At 37.8% G+C, this 25,089-nt stretch overlaps 1 protein-coding gene across 4 annotated transcripts in view; it reads right to left on the bottom strand.

Moving 5' to 3' along the window:
* The window catches only part of Erbb4 (erb-b2 receptor tyrosine kinase 4), a 1,086,504-nt gene that overhangs the window by 698,189 nt on the left and 363,226 nt on the right, over positions 1 to 25,089 (bottom strand). For all 4 annotated transcript variants that reach the window (XM_028870095.2, XM_028870094.2, XM_028870096.2 and 1 more), the window contains exon 2: positions 14,573 to 14,724. In XM_028870095.2, coding sequence (XP_028725928.1) covers positions 14,573 to 14,724 — 152 coding nt within the window. The remainder of the gene's footprint in view (positions 1 to 14,572; positions 14,725 to 25,089) is intronic.

The following is a 25,089-nucleotide window of genomic DNA, read 5'->3' as shown; positions in this document are numbered from 1 at the left end:
TGCACGTGGGATTTCTTAGGTGGGACTTTACTGAGAATTTTATCACCAGAATGGCTCTCTAACTAAATCCCTGCAAATGAAAATGAGGCTCCTTCTCTTGATTCTAATGTGATGCAATTACATTCTGCAAACAAAAGGTTAAGCCAAGCTCTTTAGGCTTAGGCCACTACAACGTTTGGAAAGACAACTATGTTTTTGACCCCCCAACAGCTTAACTACACCTTTCCATTTGTGAAGCTTAACTTATTGTTTGCTGCATCTAATAAGGAGCTTTAAGGCAATGCAGTGGCCATTTAGTCCTTTCTAATAAAGTTATGCTAAAAATGCCTTACTAATATTTCTGTTCTCTTCTGTTCAAAGAATATCTTTCCAACCATGAGGCTTTTCTGATTTTAAAAATAGTATACTATGTTTTAAAAACCTGCCAGAGATTAACCATCCTTTTCTACATCAATGCCCTAATACTTCCTCATTTCTGCTACATTTCAGCTGTTTATTCCTTACGTCACAAACCATTTGCTTTTATTTGTTTCTTGCCTCTACATTTGAAAATTGAATAAGAAAAATGAAAAGTCTTTTCTAGGTAGAAATATACTTAGATTAACTTCTTCATGTGTCTGTAAGGAATACTCCCATGATTCTATAATAAGTAGTGCCTATTTTCTCAAAATGGAAACCGAGCTTTGTTGACAATGTAAACCTCTTTTGTCACCTTCATCGCCTTCACACTAATCAGCCATTCATTATTTATGTCACACTTTGTGGATGTGTGACAAACAAGATACTTATTGTATTGTGGATGGGTAGACAATGAAGATACCAGCATTATTCTCTGTGGGATTTAAGCTCATCTTAATAATGTGTGTGGAATTTATTTGCATTTATTCTAATTCTATATAATGTTACACATACAGACATATACTTAGAACTGTGGAGGTATTAACCTTGCTTGTCTGGTTGGTAAGTGTAGAGATGAGGATACGATGAAACTGGGGGAGCATTTTAATGTTGGAGAAACATGTGACCTGCTTAAAATGAGTCAGAAGAGGGGCTGTGGTTGTCCAGAGAAGTAAAAAAGGCATTGCATCATGGAAAGAAACACTATACAATTTTAAAACCTTATTTATTAAAATCACAATTGCATGTGGGAGTGTGTTAATGAAAAGTATATTCTAGGTTCATTTCTGTTGTTATATTAATACCCTGATCAAAATTGACTTAGAAGAAAAGGTTTATTTTAACTTAAAATTCCAGATCATAGTCTGTTACTGAAGAAATTCAAGTCAAGAATTTGAAGGCAAGCCAGCTTACTATTCCACATAGCATTGCCTCTGACCAAGGAATTCACAGTCAAAGAAATACAGATACAGCAGGAACCATGAGGATATTTTGACTGCTCTCTCAAAAGAAGCTTGTGCTTGGCTAGCTTGCATCTCTCTCTCTCTCTCTCTCTCTCTCTCTCTCTCTCTCTCTCTCTCTCTCTCTCTCTCTCTTTGTGTGTGTGTGTGTGTGTGTGTGTGTGTGTGTGCAGCCAAGAACTGTCTCTCCATTGAAAAGTATCCCTGCAGTGAATAAGGTCTTCCTATATCCATTAACAGTCAAAACAATCCCCCACATTCATGTCTATAGGCAAATCTGCTCTAAGGAATTACTCCCTTGACACTTTCTTTTCTGATGACTGCAGACTCTGTCAAGTTTACATTCACACCAGCTAGGACAGGGTTGCTGATTAACATTGGTTTTATCTTCAAGTAACTAAAAGCTACACAGCTTTTTGAAGGTTGTGACGATATTTCCTGAAAGAATTGAGTGAAAAGGGATGGCTCTGTCCCACAGTGGGCAACAGCTTCTTATGGAGATCCAGAAATAAAAAGACATGGGGGTGGGAGGGAAGTACTGCTGCTTTTGCTCACTTCTTCTCCCTCTTTGCCTGTAAATTCATTGATCCTGCTGCTGCTGCTGCTGCTGCTATCTGCTGTCATGCTTGGCTGGTATCAGATTTCAGCTTCAATGATCTTCCAACATTGACTGTAGACCATTCTCCCTTGAGGAATTATCTTGGCTTCCATCATCAGATTGGACCTGCTATGGTATGCAGCCTCAAGGAGGACCAAGTGATTCCTAGGTTCCCAGCCTCTCCATCATTGACACCACTATTGGACTACCCAACCTGTATCAGGTACACCTATATAATAAATCTCTTTGTGCTGTACATTCATTCTATTGGTTCTATTCCTCTTGAAAGTCCTGACATAAGAAAGACTCTGACATCCAAGGAAAATCTGAGGAAGATTACTAAGGGTCATGAAGGCAAAATAAACATAAGCCATAAATTGTACCACCTACCTATTTATTAAGTCTTTATACATGTGCACATGTATCCATATTATACTTCCCAAAATTTTACTACAAGTACCATTCCATTTCTTACTAACAAAATAATTTCATGACATAGACAATCTATGTATGACAGTCAACCAAACTTTGTGGAAAAGAACACAAGTTAAAAAGTAAATAATAAAGGAATTGTTGCACATCTTTCTCTGACTAAAATACATGATTTGTATAAGAGAATTCATTCTTTAGTTATAAAGTTTACTTATGCATTCATTTCACAAACACTGGCTGAAGAGCTACTATATGATAGGATATTGGCTAGACTAAATTCTGTCTGGAATAGACGTGGCTATTCCTGGTATGAATTATTTAGGAACCTGAACAGAATTGAAAAAATTAAATAATTGCTTTACTGGAATTTTTAGAAAGAAACATGGGCTGATGTGAATATTTTGATGAATGGAACTCACTAAGACATGAGAGTTAGGAAGGCTTCCCTAACAAATGATTTATAATGCAGTTCTAAAAATTGACCAGAATTTTAACCTGTGTATGTGTGTGTGTGTGTATACCTGTGTGTTATAGAGGAGGCAAGAGAATGAAGGAAAACATAGAAAGGTTAGAGAGCTGATTTCAGAAGGAAAGCTAACTACAATTAGAAGATGTTCAGGACATTATAATATAACTCATGTCAGAGGGATAATAAGGCTCATGGAGATGAACTGTGGGATTTTTTAAAAGAGTTTTGTACTTACTCCAAGGAACAGTCTTAAGGAGGAAATCATATAAATGTTGTCTTCAGCAATAGGTCCTTAAAATCAGTTTGTCAAGAGAGCAACCATTAGCTTTGTCGAAAGCCTGAGATAATTGGTGGCTCCCATGGGCCCCTTTGACCAACAGCACAATTAGATGTAATCCATGCCTGGCACTGGAAGTTTTACTTGGTGGCATATTATATCTAGTTGAGGCACTGTCTTTCCCAATATTTGATAACTTCATTTAGATTCCTTTCATATATGTATGTATCTATCTTAAACATCTTCTACAAATAGCAGATCTCCATATGTCCCCTCAAATGGCCCTCAGTGTTAGCTGTCCCCCCTCATATCTCATCCCTTGCCCCCTCTCTAATCCTCACACCTGTCTCCCCCTGTCTCTCCATAAGAATATATTCTATTTCCCCTTCCTAGTAGAATCCCCCTCCCCCAGCATCTTACTAGGTATCTAACCTCTGGTTATATGTTCTATGATACATATTTACTAGTGCATACCATCTGCATCTTTTTATGAGCTCTTTCTAATGCCTTGTTGAGGCATCATCATTTTTTTTAATGAATGCTTCCCAGTGCTTCCATGAAATGATTTCTTTAAGATTCTTGAACCAACCCTCACACACTCCCTAAGAAATTCCCATGTTTTTATTTATTGACTTGCTGTTAAAAACAACAACCAAGTATTTGACTCGTAATTTCACCTCTCTGAAAATACAAAATCAGGACAACCCAGAAGCTGAAATGTATTTTCGTGTCCTCTGTGCTTACCATCATAGCTGCTATTAGAGCATCAAAGGAGAAAACTAAAAGAGAAAAGGAGCAGCGCAGGAGTACATAAATTATCTTCTGATGAAAGGCTGCCAAGTACCAGGAGATACAACAGGCATGAGCACAGTGTGTGTGTGTGTGTGTGTGTGTGTGTGTGTGTGTGTGTGTGTGTGTGACTTTTTCCCTCTCCCTTCATTTCGCTCCCTCCCATCATCTCCTTCATCTCCTTTTTTTCTAAACAAATGAAACATGGACAAGCTTTAAATTACTTCTATCAACATACAACAATGTATTTTGATTTCCAGATAGAATTATATAAAATAGATACCATTCCACAAGGCCTGTATTTACCAAAACAAATACCTTAATTTTTACAGCTTTCATTACATATTTTAATAGACTATTTTATAGTGAATGGGTTCAAATTAGAGATCAAGAGAAATAATTACAGTGTTTCTTAATGCAAGAGTTTTAACATTTTATTTTTACACTTCTGACCTTTAAATTATGCTCTATGTGACCAAGGAGAGACCTTTAAAATTGACTTGGTTTCATGCAAAATTATCATTGAATTTAATTCAGCCTTTTTCTTTGAAAGGCAATGAGGTGTTTCACTTTGAATTAAAACTAACAAAATATACATAGTTCTAAACTTTCCAAAGGGTTTTATGTGATTATACTCTAATGTTTGGTTTTCAGAAACATAGCCCATTGCAAGATCTTTGCTTCATGTTAAATCCTCACATGAAACAACAGCTAGAGAAAAAGAGGCCATTCACTGAGCAAGTGAGGAAGGGGTACATGACAGGACAGAGAAGGGAATGGAAAATGTAATTACAAGCTCAAAAAAAAAGAGAAAAAGAAAACAAACTAATTAAAATCCTTGCGATATACAAAAAAAAAGGGAAGAAATAGCTTACTTTCCAGAGCAGAGAACCTAAGATAAAATGGGATTGCTACCCTGAATTGTTCATGTTTGAAGGCTAAAATAAGCCTAAATGTTCACCATACTCACATTGGAAGACAGTTTAAATGATCCAGTCCCCAGAAGTTTAAATATGTTCCTTGCATGTTCTCAGAATCCTAATAAATTCATTCTTTATTTAAATATATTTCAATGCAAGGCACTTTTTCTGGAGAGTCCATTATAATTTAGGGAATTAGAGGCATTTTAAATGAACTTCATTCTTGACTATTCTTATTGGTAATAAATAATGAGATTTTATTAGGAGTATGTAGAGGAATTGTAAATAGTCTTATTAATAAAAAAAAAAACCCAGAGCCAGATATTGGGGTTAAAAACCAAGAGATCAGAAAAACAGAAAGAAGCCAGCCATGTTTCAACCACTTGGAGATCCTCAGCCAAAGAGAGCTGCTTCCTGTACACCCACGCCTATATGCCTTTCTGTTCTGCCATCTCATTTCCTCTCTTGGCCGGCTACATCAGTTCCTCTTCCTGCGCAGCTCTGCCACTTCTTCTCTGTCTGTACAGATCTCTAAACCTTTATGGTTGGTTGGTGCTGGGATTAAAGGTATGTATCACTACACCTGGCTCTGTTCCCAGTGTGGCCTTGAACTCACAGAGATCCAGACAGATTTCTGCCTTCTGATTAAAAGTGTGTGCTACCATTGCCTGACCTATATGTTTACTATAGTGGCTGGCTTTTTCCTTTAATTCTCAGATAAACTTTATTAGAGTGCACAATATATTGGGGACTCAATATATCACCACAGGAGTAATTATATCTTTAATAATATTATCTTATATACAATCAATGGGACTATGGGGATGACTCAGTAGGGAAGAGCCATTGCTCTGCAAGCATGGGGACCCAGGTTCAAATCCCCAGCATTGATATAACTAAAGGCTCAGCATAATACAAATATTTATAATCCCAGAGCTGTGGAGCAGAGCCACATAGATACTTAAAGCATGGTTTGCCAAGCAGACTAAACAAAAGCAAGATTCCAGTTCAGGTTTTAAGGCAATAAGGCAGAGGATGATGGTAGTTTCCCGAATGTCCCAGTATGGCCTCTAATATGCATATGAGTGTACACATCTGTAGGACACTTGCACTCACATGTAGGCACCACATATACACAACCACAGGAAATACATTAACTAAATATATAGGAATATTGTTTAGAGTTAATAATTCATGTTAATCTAGTTCTTAATTATAGAGAGTGGTTGGTCATTCACATTTATTATATAAACATTAATCCTTGCATTCATAAAATTGTGCATTTGTAAATACTAGAGTTGAAATTCTTCACCTATTTCTAATTTTCATCTTCTCCAATAATATTTAAAATATTTATTACTGTTAAATATCAATTCTAAATATGGCTATTATTTTATTTATCATTAGTTTGTGTGTGTATGTGTATTGTATATAAACGTTTGCACATGTGTGTAAGAATAGTCATACATACAGAGGCCAAAAGAAACCATGAACTATCCTGATAAATGAATTTCTATCTTATCCCCTTGAGGTATGTGTGTGTTTTTTATTGGGTTAGTTTTTTGTTTTGTTTTTTATTTTGTTTTGCCTTTTTAATTTCAAAATTTGGAACCCTCTCTAGTTAGTTTGGCTGGCTTACAGGGCCCAGAGAGCCTCCTGTCTCCACCCATCCAATAGAGTTCAGGCAGTTTTTTATATGGGTTCCGTTGATTTGGTCTCATGTCCTCACAGTTATTAATAATTTTGAAGAAGAGAGAAAACTCTTAAATGTATTTGCTGTGGGATGTTCTGTATGTCCTGTGGGAGCCCTTCTTGGGTTCTTTGTGGCGTTACCCAGCAGGTCCGTATAGAGGATGATTAGGACCATGGGCCTGAGTGCAGGTGTTTGAGATGGTCTGCACTTGGCTGTGCTGGGGGATGGTCTGTATGTCAAGTTGTTCTGATTGATCAATAAATAAAACCTGATCGGCTGTGGCTAGGCAGGAAGGATAGGCGGGACTAACAGAGAGGAGAAATAAAAGGACAGGAAGGCAGAAGGACTGGCTGCAGCCGCCGCCATGACCAGAGACACTGCAGCCTCCGCCATGACCAGCAGCATGTGAAGACGCCGATAAGCCACCAGCCATGGGGCAAGGTATAGAGTAGTAATAAGCTCATAAGAAGTAAAGATACTAGTTGTGTATAAGAAGTAGAAATGCGTTAATTTAAGATATAAGAATAGTTAATAAGAAGCCTGCCACGGCCATACAGTTTGAAAGCAATATAAGTCTCTGTGTTTACTTGGTTGGGTCTGAGCGGCTGTGGGACTGGCGGGTGACAGAGATTTGTCCTGACTGTGGGCAAGGCAGGAAAACTCAAGCTGCATGTATTTTATTGAATATTTCATTTATATGGTTAAGAAGACAGTTTAAAATATTAATATCAACAAATAACAGCTCAGTAAAGAATATGAATGTTTTTTCTTATAAAATTTGTGAAGAATAGTTTTTTAGTTAATGTATGCTTTCAGATTTCATGGTACTTAACCTTTGAGCAAAAAGTATATTTTCCAAAGCCAAGTGTAAATTGTATAGCCTTTCCAAATGTAACACAAGTTCCATGATTAGATTGAGTAGAAAATCAAGTTTCAATTTGAATTCCAGCTGTAAATACATACATATGAAATTGCATATGTATTATGTTCAATGATCTTAGAAAAAGCATGCAGAAGCTCCCAAAGCTATAAAAATTCATTTGACCCAGAATGTCAGCTTTGACCCAACTGCCGCATTATAATATTGCTCTCTTTACTTGTTCAGGATTCTCATCTCACCCAGCTAAGAGATCACCACCAAAATACAGGAAATATGCTCCATTTCACATCAAAGACATTTTCATGTACAGCCAACAAGAGTGCTTAAAGAAAACAGAGGACAATGTCCTATTCTAATTCATGTTTACATTCCTTGAAATACTTTGTAAGTTATCTGTTTATGTTTAAAAATGAATTCTTAAATGCAGGATTTTACTAACTTCTGCTATACAACACAAAACTTCACCTGTACACCTAGACATAGAGTCATATGTGAGAGAAGGATACAGGAAATGCAACCAAATGAAAAAACCATCCTCATGATGACAGATTTGATGCCATTCATCTTCTTTGAGTATTCCAAAGGAGATGAAGGATAGACCATAAAACTTGACAAAAGGTTAGATGTAAATATATTCAGTTCTGCCAAATATATGATTAAAGCAAACAGTATTTTTAAAAGTTTGGTACATGTTCATAAGAGCTTGCATTCCCTAATATATATATATATATATATATATATATATATATATATATAGCATATCAATATCATAAAACTTATTCTTTTTTACTTTCTCAAACTCATTATTATCAAATAAAGTGTCTATAGTTAGATAATATATCTATAGATAGATAGGTAGACAAATGATAAAGATAGATAGATAGATATAGATAGATAGAGAGATAGATGATAAATAGATAGATATATTAACAGATGATAGACAGACAGATGCTGATATTTCAAAATATGTCTTTGTATTAATCTATTAATATTCATTTTCTCATGTATAGTGGTTATTTGGATATTAGCATGCACAAGTCCAATGTATTAGTGACATTATTACTATTCTAGGTTAATACACCAAATATTAAATTTATTTCTTTATAACCTTAATGTAGACTATTTCAAAATCATGTGCATACAGCTAAATGAAGCCATAGATTACAGCAGAGGTTGAAGTGTCTTATGAGCACAGCACATGCCACAATGTTTTACAAATAGCTGACAATTAATAGCTATTTGGTAACATGGATATATAAAAGAAAAGACAAATAAATTTGCGATATAAAAGCTGAGGGGTCAGGCACCTTTCTAGTAGATCTAAACTACTGAATGCCAGCAGTAGCCAGGAAGACCAATGGATGACAAGGGAAGAGAAGCTGCCCAGAATTCTAATGAGGCTAGAGGTCTAATGGTTCATTCCCATTACTGGATACACCATGGCTTGTTTTAGAGAGTTCACAAAGTGTAAGACTATAACACAAAATCTGTGATTTTTATGCCTTGTTGCTTTCTATTTTATGCCTGAACCTTGGGTGGTGATAAAGTAGAGAGTAAGTAAGTAGGTTTTAGAGCCTTTTTTTTTTTTTCTAGCCAACTATGTGCTGGCATATTGGTCAAATGTTAAAAACAGTCAACTAGATTATTTTCTCCTTCCAAAAAGAAATTCAGAAAAAAGGAGGTTGCATGAAAAGTATGATGAAGGGAAATCTGTTCTATAATGAGAGCTTCTTCAAAACAATGCCCTGAAATGTATTTCATCAAAACTGATGTTGCCTAACAGAGAAAAAGATAAGGTTCTCTAAAGTATCCCAGTGTCTCTAAAAGGACCAAAACACAATTTCTATCCCTCCTCTCCCTCTTCATCATCCATCCACCTCTTCCTCCCCCATCCTCCTCTTCCTCCCCCATCCTTCTCTTCCTCCTCCATGTTTGTTATGATGAAGAATCTCTTGGTTCCCAGGATGGCCTTGACTCTTTGTGCCCAGGAAAGACCCAGAACTCCTCATCTTCTGCCCCCCTCATCAGTGCTTCACATGTCCCCCCACTGTGGTGATACTTTATTTGTGCTCTAACAAATAAAACTTATCTGGGAATCAGAGGACAGAGCCAGCCACTAGATTAGACATAGAGGCCAGACAGTGGGGGTACACACCCTTAATCCTATCACTCTGGAGCAGAGTTCAAGGCCACACTGGGAACAGAGCCAGTGTAGTGGCACATGCCTTTAATCCCAGCATTTGAGATCTCATGTCTTTGCTTGGGAAGGACACATGCCTTTAATCCCAGGAAGCCACGGCAGGAAGCAGAAAGGTATATTAGGCATGAGGACCAGGAACTAGAGGCTTTTAAGCTGTTCAACAGATACCTTCAGGGATAAGGATTCAGGAGCTTTCAGTCTGTGGATTGTGGAAACAGGATCAGCTGAGGAGTTGGCAAGGTGAGGTTGGCTGTGGCTTGTTCTTTTTCTCTCATCTTTCAGCATTCACCCCAATATCGGCTCCAGGTTTTTATTGATAAGACCATTTAGCAATTGGTGTTACACCCCCACATCTAGCTTGTTCCCTTTTCTCAATGCAGAGGATCAAATACAGGACCTTGTGCTTGCTAGGCAAGCTCCCTACCATTGAGTTATGTCCACAACCTATTTTCTTTGTTTGGTTTATATATATATATATATATATATATATATATATATATATATGTATATATATTTATTCATTTTACTTACCAACCACAGTTCCTTCTTCTTCTTTCCTCCACCTCCCATAACCCACCTCCATGCACATCCCAGAAAGGGTAAGGCCTCCCATGGGGAATCAACAGGCACATTCAGTTGAGGCAGAACCAATACCACCCCACCATTAAAGCTGAGCAAGTCATCCTACCATATGGAATGGGCTTCAAAACCTAGCTTATACACCAGGGATAGATCCTGGTTCCATAGCCAGGGATCCCACAAACAGACTGTTGCCTACATGCAGAGGTCCTAGTTGGATCTCATGCTTCCCAGCTGTTGGTCTAGTGTCCGTTTGCTCCCACAAATTCAAATCATCTGTCTCTGTGGGGTTCCCGGTTATGATATTAACACACACACACACACACACACAAACACCTCGCTCCTACAATCCCTCTTCCCTCAATTCTACTGGACTCCTGTAGCTCAGTCTGGTGCTTAGATGTGGGTCTCTGTATCTGTGCCATCAGTTACTAGATGAAGGTACTGTGATGATAGTTAGGGTATTCACCAATCTGATTACAGGGGAAGGCCAGCTCAGGCACCCTCTCCATTATTGCTAATTTCAAAGGTCTATTTATTTATTTATTTATTTATTTATTTATTTATTTATTAATTCTTCGAGGGTAGGGTACTAGATGGAGTACTTCAGTTATACTAAAAGAAATAAACTTTTATCCAGTTTAATAGATAAAGGTATACATTATAAAAATTACAATCAAGTTCCAGAAGTACCTCATGGATACAAATGAATGAAGTGTCTGGGCCCAGCCGGTCATCAGAAGCCAGCTAGCATGAGTCTCACATTAACAGTTTGGGTAAATGTCCTCTTTCTCTGTCCTTTGTATCTGTTTCAGAGTGCTGGCTCAAGTCTGCTGGTTGTACATTTCTCTCTGACATTCAAACCACAAAACAAGGGTGGCTATGTTCTGGTACCAAAGAGGACAAGCAACTAACTGAGGCAAAGCCTGAAAGTTCTTGGGTATAATACCAAATACTCCTGGTGGGATTTCTAATTGACACACCCTATTTTTTTTTTCCTCACACAACTGACATTGTGAGTATGTTGGCACTGAAATACTAAGGCTATGAAGAGAGATCTTCATGTGGTTTAGAGAACATATTACCATAAAAGAAAGCTCTACACCAGATCAATAGTTTTAAAAAGGACTCACTGGGGATGAGGAGGAGCTCAGTCAGTAAGACAAACATGAGAACCTAGGTTTGATCCTGAGCACCCACATAAACTGCTGAGCAGAGCGTAACATAACTGTAATCCTCGCAGTGAGGATGCTGGGACAGAACGATCGATGGCCTTTCATAGGGTCACATTGGTGAGTTCCAGGTTCAGTGACAGACACAGTCTCAAGGAAATATTGAGGAGAAGTGATTAAGGAAAACATCTGATGTCAGCCTCCTGCCTCTACATGGACATATGTGTATGTGTCCATCTGCACACACAGGCACATGCACAACACACACAAACATATGCACAAAAATTTACCACACAGAAGCATACCCGTTGACTTCTGCTGTGAACAAATCATATATATATATATATAAATACACTTCAGGTACTTTTCTAAATACTGACTACTCATTGACTACTCATTTACAAAATAAGTTTGGCCAGGCTTGTGGATAACCTGCTCTCACAAGTCATAGAAAGGAGAGAGCTTTCAGAAAAAACAAAACAAATATCAGAACCACCATGCTGCTTTGATATGAAAATAAGAATGGGATATTTCTTGAAAGATAGAATAATTTCTGTGACTCCTAAAGACAAGAATGAATCCAGAAAGAAATTGGTAGCCATTATGCCTCTCCACATGCATGACAGATTTAAGCTTTTTATTCAGAAGGGAAATTGTGAACATCTATGAGAAGTCTCTCTGTATAACATGATCACATGAGCACATCTCAGGGCTCTATGAACCAAGACAGTGGCTGGCATGAGTTTATGGCTTGCCTCACAGTTCAGAACTTATGGGAAAGGGTGGTATGGTGTGAAGCAGCCAGAACTTCATTGCCTGGGTTCCGTTTCTAATGTGTCATCACTGGCCAATTACTCACTGAGAAAGAAAGCTACTGTAAGGACAGATCAGCCCGAATGTGATTTACAGAATAAATTAAATTCCAAATGAGAAGGTGCTGAAGGATGGTGTGATTGGTTAATAAATAAAACACTGATTGGCCAGTAGCCAGGCAGGAAGTATAGGCGGGACTAACAGAGAGGAGAATTGAGAGAACAGGAACGCGGAGGGAGACACTGCCAGCCGCTGCCATGGCAAGCAGCATGTAGAGATGCCAGTAAGCCACGAGCCACATGGCAAGGTATAGATTTATATAAATGGATTAATTTAAGATGTAGGAACTAGATAGCTTAAAGCCTGAGCCATTAGGATAAACAGTTTAAATAATATAAGCATCTGTGTGTTTATTTTATAAGTGGGCTGTCAGACTTCCGGGGCTTGGTGGGACCTAGAGAGAAAACTCTTCAGCTACAAGAAGGCTTTTAGAATATTCTAGAGTGCAATTTGAAAATAACATGTCACCCAGTAGTAGGAAATAGGGCTGCCATTGTCAGAATCCAGGTGTTCTCTCTCTCTTCTCTCTCTCTCTCTCTCTCTCTCTCTCTCTCTCTCTCTCTCTCTCTCTCTCTCTCAAGTAGTCACTACTCTTAGCTCATCAAAGAATACAAAATGAGATTCTGGAATGTTCTACTCTTGGCCTACTGTTTGATTTTTCTCTTTTCAATGCCCCTTGACAATTTCATCTAGTCCAGTGTCACTTGACAATTTCATCTAATCCAATGTCACTTGGATGCTGACATAACCTAAATATTTTTGACATTAGACCCACTACTGTTCCAATGCAATATTTTATATTACTCTCCTTTTTTTTTCATCTCCACTGCTCTGTTCACTGTAAGCAGGAGTCATGGGTGATTTATTTAGATGTGTGGGCTCAGTGTCGACAACAGTTGAAGACAAGAAGAAATTACTTGCTATTGTAGATGAGCTGAGATTATTTTTAATAAATAGATATATGTCACATTTAAGAATGATTATATTAAAAAACAAAAGATATATGAACAAAATAGGTTGGTATGTAAAAAGAAAGTAATTTAAATTACTTTGAATAAAACATGAAATTACAGGTGTATGTGTATGGGTTAGCACAAAATTTATGAAAATTTACAGAGGCTGTTTAGGAGCCAGGAAATACTTATTGGAATAAAATTCTTCTAGTTCTGCATAGAAATCTTGGCCTCGTTTATTATATTGACTTCAGCATGTTGCCTAAGAATTTTAAACTCATTGTTTAAAGGACATTGCTCAAACATCTATACAAAACCTTCATATTCTATAGGTTAAAATCTGAAAGAACCCTATCATTTGTCAATCATTGTATTGTAAGATCCTAAGGGTTACACAGTTATAAATATTTTCACATAGTATCATTTAAGGAGCATATATGATATAGGCATGTATAGCTACACATAGAAATATAGATCTAGATCTATACACACACACACATACACACACAAACACACACTTGGGATTTTCAGTGGACTCTAGTGATGTGGCAATTCTAGTGAAGGACACAGAAGATGGAAAACACAGTTGTCATCAAAGCGCATTCCTTATCTCTGTCTCGCTGTTTGGATCTAAGGGACTGTTTATTTCCAATGCCTCAGTGTTCAGCCTTCTCCATTCATTTTCCTCAGCTCAGCATCATTTTGTTTCTCACGTGTGGCCTACAGTAGTTTCTGTGCACTGCATTTTAGAAACAAGAGCTAAGAACCTAAATATTGAGTTCTTCTAGGGCTATCTCTTTCTAGAATTCAAGTCCTGTTTGCTATGGAATTATAATAAGTAATACATGGAATTTTAATAAGTAACACATGGATGTATGCATTCACTTGTGATTTCTTCTGAGTCTACTTTAAATTGTTTCCAGTTTCAAAAAAAAGAAAAGAAAAAAGAAGTCATTCACCTGAATTAGGAGAAGTGACAGTATTGGTCTCCCCTTTGTCCCCTCCTCCAAGTGACAGAAAGGAGGCTGAAAAGGGATGAAGCTAAAGCCACCCATTCTTATCTGATTGGTCCTCTGACTCTCTTAGTCCTCATCCTGTCAGAGAAAGAGGAACTTGCAATATGTCCTGTGCTATACCCTGACAGAATCTTTGTATCCATCTAATAGTGACAGCAACTCCTCTAAGCCGGGTCGTCAGTCACTTTGGCATTGCTATTCCTTTCCCCACAGGTGCCTCTCTGTAGCTTATCTGCTGCCTACAGTCACAGACTCTGCCTGGCAGAGGGGCAGAGCGACCACATCTAATCAAGCAGGACACTCTGTGCACATCGTGACATCATGCCCACTCACAAAGAAGAGTAGAAAAAGAAACAGCTGTACCCGCAGGAAGGAGAGGTCCCGGTTGTGCTCGATGCTGGTGATCTCCAGGTTGCCCATGACTACCTCGCAGTTTTCATAGTATTTGCGCAAGGCTCGGTACTGCTGTTCCAGGTCAGAGAGAGAGCTCAGTTTATTCTCTGTTCCTGCACACACTGAAAAGACAAAGATGCACCTTAAGTTATATTACCTACAGATAACATGAACAATGATATCATCACACACAAAATGAATTACTACTTTATCCCAACCCATCAAGTTATTTAAAATGTGATCGGGGGTCATAGAGCACCACCCCTTCAGAGAGAAATTAGCTTAACTTTTCTATTGTTTAATAACACATGTCAAGCAAAGAGAACAAAGAGTGGCCTCTGTGGAATTCCTTCATTTATCTTTTAAAAAAATCCTTGAAATAATCACATTTGCTGTTCTCATACAAAAGCATGTAAGTAGAGACTTAATTTAATCTAAATATGGTTCTTTTAGTATTTATAGTTTATCCAACTTTCTGATAGTAATTATCTCAATATTAGAAAAACTGAAAGATCAAAGGAACAACATTTAAAAAATATTTACTATATACTATACAATAAGCTGTTCTAGTATATTTCCTAAGTGATAAGAGTATGCACATGAAGACCAACCTCAATAATACCATTTTTAGAATGTGTTAAACAACTTGATTTGAAATGGTTTTTTCTTAATATACTACAAATAAGATATGTAACAAAATGCTGACATTAACGGAGTCATTCGAGTGTTCAAAAGCGTAATGGTCTTCTGGTGCATATATTAGTCATCCACATTTGATTGGTGGATTCTTGTTTTTTGTTCATATGTAAGCCCATGAATATACTCATATACATGTTTTGTTTTGTGTGTGTGCTGTTATGTATTTTATCTTCCACCCTCAGATTTTAAGGTCATTTTTCACAGCACACAAATACATCTGTATGCAGTCTTTAACGTTTAACACACTAATCAATTTCCCATAGACTAAAACATCTGATTGTAAATCTTGCACTATTAGTGATCAACTTACATACTGTATTTTCACTGTATCTTCTTTAAGTAAGTGACATAGTATATAGTATACCCTGAATAAAGTACAAATAACTTCAGAGACACTGGGGGCGGAGACTGACAGAAAATTCACATGCACAACGGCACATCATATATATAGAAATAACAAATAACCATGCCTGATGGTGTGTTCACAGGTGTGGGATCCTGAAGACTGAAGAAAATAATCCTGAGGGGGTCTTTCTTAATATTTAAGACAATCTTTTTTAAAAAAAAAATTTTATTTTATACTTAGCTTAATTTTACATATCAGCCACAGATTCCCCCATTCTCCCTTCCTCCCCCCCTCCAGTCTCCCTCCCCCAATCTGCTCCCCATTCCCACCTCATCCAAGGCAAGGTCTCCCCTAGGGAGTCAGCCCAGCCTGGTAGAACCAGCTGAGGCAAGTCCAGTACCCTCCTCCCTACACCAAGGCTGAGCAAAGTGTCCCAGCATAGGCCTTAGGTTCCAAAAAGCCAGCTCATGCACCAAGGACAGGTAAAGCCTACATCCCAGTAAGCACATCAAAAATAACAAAATTTTAATGTAAAAGATTTGCAGGCGAGTTATAGAACTAATCCACGCACTACTGGGAGGTTGTGAAAACTTTGAATAGTAGTCAAAGCCTAGAGAGGGATATTCTGATCCAGTTCAAGAGTGGTCTTGATCTATCACACACTCCATCCATGTTGCCATGCCTCACCACAGGAACACAAAACTATGGATTGGGAACTTGGAAATAGTTAACTATTGCAAGACTTTCTCTTCATGAACTGATAATCTCAGGAATTTCTTAGAATTAGGGTCAAGTTCAGAGGAACCCACAGAGACAGCTGACATGATCTCCTGGGAGCTCATGGAATCTGGATCAACAGCCAGGGAACCTGCATGGGATCAACCTAGGCCCTCTGGCATGCCTATGACTATCATGTAGCTTGGTCTGTTTGTAAAGCTTTTGGTTCCCCATGCTGGATTACCTCACCCAGCATGTTGTTCAAGGCCATGGGAGGTCTTTCTGAATGCAGGTGGAGGAGGAGTGGATGGAGAGGGGAGTAGATGGGAGCCTAGAGGGTGGGGTGGAGGGAAGAGAAGAGAGGGGAAACTGTGGTAAGTATGTAAAAAAATGAAAAAAAAATTAATAAAATAAAATAAAATGTTTTATAAAAAGAGAGAGAAATAGGGTCAGGTTAAGGTGATGGCTAGTCCTGGGGCATTGTGTTCTATGTTCATTCAGGAGGAAGACACCTGGGCTGTGGAGATGAGTCACTGAGTATCAAGGGTAAGGATCTGAGTTCACAGATCCATGTAAAAACAAAACAAACAAGCAAAAAAATATCCCGGTGTAATTATGCACATCTTTATCCTTGGCACTAGGGGTTGAACAGGACAGAGACAAACACATCCTTGAGTTTACTGACCAGTCTAGCCAAAGTGAGAGATTCTGTCTTAGAATAAATAAATAATGAATGAATGAATGAATGAATGGTGGGAAAGTGGCTAATGAAGACATTCTGGCTCTTGTACTACTGAGTATATTTTCACACATATTTGCATATCCTATACATGCATACATTCACGTACCCAGAAGAGGAAATACCATATAAGCACAGCTACCAAGTAATGCAGACCTGTGACCATAAAGGCAAAGCTGGAAAGATGCCCCTGAAACACAAAGGATGCCTTGGACTGACAGCCATTACTAGTAGCTACAGAGAGGTAAGGGAGAATGCTAACTGAATCTCAGAAGGGATATGAGAGCCTGTGGATGCCAATCTTTTAGTTTTCTAACCTCCAGTGTGTGAGAGAGTAAATGCTATTAAGTTAAGTCCCATAATCTGTGATAATTTGTCACAATACAGACTATTTCTCTCTGAAATCACTTTTTAGGTAGAGTTTATAGCACCAGCTGGAATGAAACCCCCTGTTATCTAGGTGGGCCTCAAACCTTCAACATATCTGACTTAAGTCTTCCAAGCAAGATACTATGCCAGCCTTGGTTGGTTATAGGGTTTACACGTAAAAATTATTTCCTTTCAGTCCAGGGCCCTAGGAGCATAAGATTCCTGTTCACCGCCCTGTGTCTCCTTCTGGAGTGTCCAGTTCCTCACATGCCATGATGAAATGTCTTTATGCCTGTGAATTCCAACACTCATCTTGCTCTTCCTATACAGTAATAGAGTGGAGAGTTCTCAGGTGGACATACACACTAAAAATAAAGATTACATTTCACTCCTTCCTCTGAAAGTAAGATTAGCCACTGGACTCTATTTTGACATGCTACGTGCCACCTTTTGAGACCTTTATTTACAATGTGGGTTGAGCCTGCTTTGTCTCCTTACTTCCAAGTTATCTTCAGGTCTGCTTCAGGAAATCCAAGGGTGATGGCTAAACCTAGTGATTTTTCTTTATTACTGAGGGTTCATGCATGAATATTATGTAATATATGTAATAGCATCATATCCACCCCCCATTTTCCATCGCCAATTCCTCATATGTCTCCCCAAACAAGACCCCATCCCAACTTCATGTCCTATTTTTGTTGCTTTTGGTGGTGGTTGCATGGGTGTTGGGTAATCCACCATAGCTCAGGGGAAGCCTACAATTGGAAATACACTTAATAAAAGAATGATCCTTTTTTTTCCCCTAATAGCCATCAATTTCCAGTAGTTCCTCAGTAAAGAGTGGTCCTGGAGACTATGTCCCCCATCACTGTTGGCTCTTCTATTTTTGCTGTCTTGATCTTGTGTGAACAACCCCATTTAGTATGAATTCATGAGTGTGACAGTCACGTCAAGTTCAGAAGTTTGTATTTCATAGCATTTGTGTTGTAGTTTGTATTTTATCCAACTCTTATATTCTTTTCGTCTTCTCCACTGTGTTCCCTAAAACTTGCTGAAAGTGGTGGGTAGGGTTGATAAAGACATCCCATTTAGAGCTAAGCACTCAGTCAATTGTCCTCAGCACTTTGCTAATTATGCACTGGCCATTTGATGGATCTACTTTTATTTAAGAGAGGAGGTGTGTGTGTGTGTGTGTGTGTGTGTGTGTGTGTGTGTGTGTGTGTGTGTGTGTGTGTGTGACTTAGGGAGTCTAGAAAAGTGTTGGATCTCCTGGAAATGGAGTTAAATCACTATGGGCTGTCCTCAAAAGGTGATGGGAACTGAACTTGGGTCCTCTGCAAGAAGAGCAACAGCTGTAATTGCTGAGCTATTTCTCCAACCTAGAAAACTATATAATTAGTCATGATCTGAACCCTTAAGAAGGAAGGACCCATCCCAAAGATGGTTGAGAAAAAGGTGCAGTAGGTAGGATTTCAATCAACTGTGATTTGCATTGATAGATTTTTCACTAATGTCAATATAATAGTTACACTGATCCCTAGGGCTAAAATATTACTCATACGGAGGATTAAGATTAAAATTATATGGTCTACACCATAAATAATTTCAACTATTCTGTCTGGCTTTTGGCCGAGATATGTTCCCAAGAAAATGAGTTATTATTTGTCAATTCAACATTTTATTGGGTCTGTAGGGCATATCCTCTTTGTATATAACTACCAAGTTCTAGAACAAAATGAATTTCTGTTGATAGGTAATATTCAACACAAGCAGGATGGAGAACACAATTTATTCACACAGAAATCCCTTACTGGTCAAGATCAAAGCTAGGCTTTTACTTTACAATATATATTAGAAGCTCATTGAGAAAACCTTAGTCCATGATCTCTATTTTATTGCTCCAAGCAAATCAAAAAACTCTTTTATAAAAATAAAATATCTGTTGAGAAAAAGCACCACAAAGCACGTTTATGAAATGTTGATTTTATTATTTTAAATCCCAATGATGCTAAATTTTTACTTTATATCATCATGTTACTATCTAAATTAAAATATTTAGTGAATTCTGATCTTTGATCTAAAAGGCAAGCACATTTGGAGACTTACATTTGATAATCTAATTACAATCTTTAAATATTGTTGCACGCTTGCCATTTTCCCATTATGAAAAAAAGAAATACATAGCATGAAGAAGGCATTGAATTTTGATATTCTTAAGTTCATGGCTTAGATAGAGTCACTGTTGGTATGATGAAACATCACGGCCAAAAAGAAGTTGGGGAGGAAAGGGTTTTATTTGGCTTATACTTCCATGTTGAAAGAGGTCAGTACAGAAATTTAAACAGGGCAGGAACTTGGAGGCAAGAGCTGATGCAGAGGCCATGAAGGAGTGCTGCTTATGGGCTGGCTCTTCATTGCCTGCATAGCCTGATTTCATACAGAACTCAAGACCACAGCCCTGGGGTGGCCCCACCTACAATAACTAATTAACAAAATGCCCTGCAGGCCCGCTAACAGCCAAATCTTATAGAGGCATTATCTAAACTGATGTTCTAGCCTCTCAGATAACTACAGCTTGTGTCAAGTTGATATAAAACTTTCCAGCACAAAGTTAAACTCATTGTAGATTACCATTAACATATTCTCAAGAGTTTAAATATTTCAAATTTTATTGAAACCTTTCATAATGGATATACACTACTCCATGTAACAGTATAATCTCTGTAAAATATGGGGAATATGCTATCAATTCTTTGAAGTTAGATATAAAACATGTTTGCTAATTGTGTATCTGTTCAATACATGAAAGCAAATTTTAGTAAATTATCTTTAGGGCAGTAGAGACGGCTCAGCAGTTAAGAACATTCACTGCCATTGCAGAGGACCCAAGTCCATTCTCAGAACCCACATATTGGCTCACAATTAGCTGTCACTCCAGTTCCAGTACACTCTCTTCTAGCATCCCTGGGCACCTTCACAAACATGATGCCCTTTACATAAATGCAGACAAAACACTGACTCATATAAAATAAAAATAAATGATTATTTATAACACAAAGTTATCTTCAAGTAATACCCATCCTGCTGATCTGAAAATCACCATAAAAACATCTTAAAAGCACCCTACTTAAATAAGTTTTAACATTTCCATAAAGATCACTTGTGTTGCATATATACTTTATTCAAATGCAAAATTATAACAAGTATGGTTGGAAATACTTCTCAAAGAAAGGATGATATTCCAATAAGCAAAAGTCATACTTATTTGGGTGGGAGCTCCACCTCAGCCCCTGGCATCCTGGCATTCTAGACTCAAAGCCTCTGGAATGTTCTGGTGGAAGATCCACCTCAACTCCCATCTCTTTCCCTAAACCGGCCCCTTCAAAGCCTGCCAAACACAGCTCCTCCCCCAGAGAGGCTCAAGACCACTCCCACAGGGTATTTAAGCTGCATCCCAGAAAACAGACAAGTGTTTTTCTGGTCTCTCGTCTCTGTCTGGAGAGTCACCCGGAACACTTTACCCATTAAACCGGGCTTTTTCTAATTCAGTCTGATTTGGTCTTACTTGTATTGCTGCATCGGCAGAGAGGCTTATCAGAGTGCAAAATACCTTTCAATACTCATCACAGTACTTTATTCCACACACTCTTATACTTGAAGTTTCTTTATATATATAATAAACTATTCAATTAAGGAAATATTTTTGTTGCAGTAAGGAGTTTCTTCATATTTAGCTTTCATCTGAACTGAGTAGAATCGATGATATATCAAGCATAGCTTTTATCTTGAAAGGCAGACTTGGTTTTTAAGGAATTAGTTTGGATGGAAGCATAAAAATCATTTGTAGTTCTCTTCATGAAGCTCTCATTGAATGCCTCACAACTTTCATTTGTCAATCGATTTTACAATCAGGCAATGTATACAAGACAATGCTTAAGCCATCAAGTTCCATTGATTTCACAAAGCTGTTTATCAAAGCAGATTGAAAAATCTTCTTCAGCAGCCCAAACAAGTTTAACAACATCCAGCCTCTTTGCCAACACCATTAGAAAGTCTTTGAATGATAAATTCACAACAGTTTAAGCTTCAGAAATCCTAAATATACCTGAACTCCCTAGAGTATCACTCCAAATGTAACTGCAGGTGTCAAGATCAATGTGAGGCCCTAATACAATTGCCAATTATTCTATTTAGTTTTGATTCAATTACAAATGTAACTATACCTTTGGAAACAGGATTCTCTAGACTCACAACTGGCAGCCAACCCAATTCAGTAAAAAAAAAGATCAGAAACTAAAAACTTGTAGTAATTTAAAAGTTTGGCTAGCAAAATCATTCTTGTGATTCCTATTATTTCACTATTAAAACAAAACTCTTGGCCTTTGATCACACTTAGTATGTAATGAGAGCTTCTCAACATGGTTTTAAAGATTATCAATATTATCTACATATGAACATCACCCTTTCAGCAAAAACATTCTTTTTCCACCTTATTGTATTTCACATTGAAAGATTATCATAAAAATTACACACACACACACACACACACACAAACACATACTTGTTTTTCTATATTCTCTCAGTGGTAGAATGAGGTTTATTTTTTTTTAAAGATTTATGTGTGTGTGTATACTTGTATGCACTTGTGTATGCATGTGTATGCCACATATATGCCAGTATCCTGGGAGGCCACAAGATGATGTTGTATCCCTGAAGCTGGAGCTACATCTGTGCTGCCAGATGTGGGTGCCGGAATCTGGTTTTCCAAATAGCATCAAGTGTTCTTAATCACTGAGCTATCTCTCCAAATTCTGGATGATGCTTCTCCCCTTACCTAGTTTTCCCAATACAAATGTTGATTTTTTAATGTGTCTGTTTGCCATTTTATGTTTCAAACACTAGCTTTATAAAGTTTAATAAGCTGGGAATAATTTTAAATACATTATATGAAACATCAAGTTTTAGTAGAGTGACCTCATATGCTTTTGTTAATGCTCCTTAGTAGTCTTTCTTTCTTCAAATATAGTTCATTAATTTATGTTTTATAAAATTTCTGATTTAAAGATAGAAAAACATAATAGCAATGATTCAATTGTTAAAAATCATATTTGCAACCTGCATTTGTTTTAAATAATATCAACTTGCCACCATCTCCTCAGAATCCACTCTTGATCTTTCTCTTATGGCCTCTCTCCCCTAAGATATAGTCCTAATTAACATTGCAGTGTTTTGTTTTGTTGTGCAAGTGCTGGGCCCTTAACTTTAATGTAGGTACTGGACTTGACAAGCAATTAAAGCAAACACTTTCCACTCATCAAGGCTTGCCAAATTAGTCATCTGCCATCTGCCCCATCATCTGGTGCTCCTTGAAGTCTTGCTGTGAATCTGGATGCACTTTCTCAGAATGAGAGGGACAGTGCAAGCCTCCAAGCTGGTGCTGTGCCAGTGGGAGCTAAGTATGTAAACATTAGCAAACATCTTTCTTCCCGAGATTATCGTGCCTTCAACCGTCCCCCTGTGTGTAATGAAAACTCGCCCGTTTGTGCTCTCTTTTCACTGGGAGACCTTTGCCATCCACTGTAATTAAAGAAGCAGCATGAGAGACTTTTTTTTCTGTTAGAAATAAATGAAAGAACCATAGATTTAATGTTTCTAATATGTTGCTAGGCTCACACACCAAGGCTGCTTTTTTAAGCATCAATAATGACATACATTAAAAATAGACTAGACCATGGTGCTTACACTAGTTATAGGTAACACCGCCTCTTCATTCTTTGCATTAGGGAATGCTTACTTGGATAGCAACTTGAAGGCGGGTTCTAGAATATTCACTGATGGGAAACTTGAAAGACAACAAGTGGCAAACATGCTACTTAGAAGTATTTCTTTTATGTTCGAGATTTTAACATAATTATAACATTTCCCCATTCACCTTCCTCCCTCAAATGCTTACACATACAACTCCTTGCTCTCATTTTCAAATGCATGCCCTCTTTTTACATTTTTGTTGATATATATGTGTGTGTGTATATGTGATATATATATATATACTATATTGTGATGGCTATATACATGTATATATGTTATATACATGTACAACCTATATACATATATACAACCTGTTCAGTCTATATAATTGTGGTGATATTTTATTTGTGTACTCCAATAAATCTTATCTGGGGATCAGAGGAAAAAGCCAGCCACTATATAAAACATAGAGGTCAGGCAGTGGTAGTACACGCCTTTAATCCTAGCATTTGGGAAGCAGAGATTCATCCAGATCTCTGTGAGTTCAAGGCCACACTGGGAACAGAGTCAGACATGGTGGCATACGCCTTTAACTCCCAGCACTAATTAACCATAGAGGTCTAGAGGTCTGGACAGACAGACAGAGCACTCTTGCTTTGGGTGAGGCTTTCCTAGCAGTAAGAATGTGGCCGTCTTCTTTCTGCTTCTCTGATCTCTCAGTTTTCACCCCAATATCTGGCTCCATTTTTTTTTGTTTTGTTTTTTATTAATAAGACCATTTAGCAATTCATTTTTTTTTTTTTTTTTTGGGTTTTTTTGAAACAGGGTTTCTCTGTGTAGCTTTGCACCTTTTCCTGGAACTCGCTTGGTAGTCCAGGCTGGCCTTGAACTCACAGAGATCCGCCTGCCTCTGCCTCCCAAGTGCTGGGATTAAAGGCGTGCGCCACCACCGCCCGGCGCTAGCAATTCATCTTAATATAATGTTACCTTTATACATATTGTTGAATAACCAATCTGTGTTCTCCTTAAAAACATGCCCACCTAAATACACTACGTTTTAAACCCATGGCCCTCTTCCTGTAAGACACTAATACAGGACTTTATATGGGCAATGGGTGGCTTTCTACAAAGTCACTATGATGCCATTTCGCTGAATGAAATAAACCCAACACAAGGCACATGCTCTGGCCATCACAGTACGGTTGTATTTTATGTCCCTTCTGTGCTGGACACATGTGTTTGCGGAGGATGAAGCTGAATAATTCTAAATACAAATCTTAGTCTTCCCAAAGTCGAGGTCATCCAAGCAAGCTTGCTTATTCATGGTGAAGTGGTAGTGAGTAACATCTCTTCAATTCAATAGAAAATCCTGGTAACGAAGTGAACTGGGAAGAAGGGGGTGAACTAGGTAGCATTTTGCCTGAGGACTTTTGCTGTATCATGGGAATATCTGCATGTAAAATCTAGTCTGAGACATCTTTCTAAAAAATATTTTATTCTGTTTTCAAACAGTTCGTAGTCTCGTTTCTTAAACAGATGAGAAGCACAGAACACTTACCTGATATTAGCACAGACTACATCATAAAATAATATCATATAATTTATTTTCAGTCGTTTTCTGATGACATAATGTCTGCCACTCAAGATGAGATTCTAAACTCTCCATTAGTCCTATAGCTCTGAAACAGATCTAGATGACTAGAGAGTGATTAGTCACATCTACAAAATAATCGCATCTAGGTACAGTGACGGTGGGTTTCTAAGGATTAATTGTTAGTGGGTATTTGATGAGGAGGTCTGCACCATAGGGCACTCTCAGCCATTCATTCATTTGTTCTGCCATGCATTGATTTGATAAATGTTAACTAG

The sequence above is a fragment of the Peromyscus leucopus genome, chromosome 13, assembly GCF_004664715.2.
Source record: "Peromyscus leucopus breed LL Stock chromosome 13, UCI_PerLeu_2.1, whole genome shotgun sequence".
NCBI lineage: Eukaryota > Metazoa > Chordata > Mammalia > Rodentia > Cricetidae > Peromyscus > Peromyscus leucopus.
The sequence above is the reverse complement of the archived record's forward strand: the minus strand, read 5'-3'. Positions and strand labels throughout refer to the sequence as shown.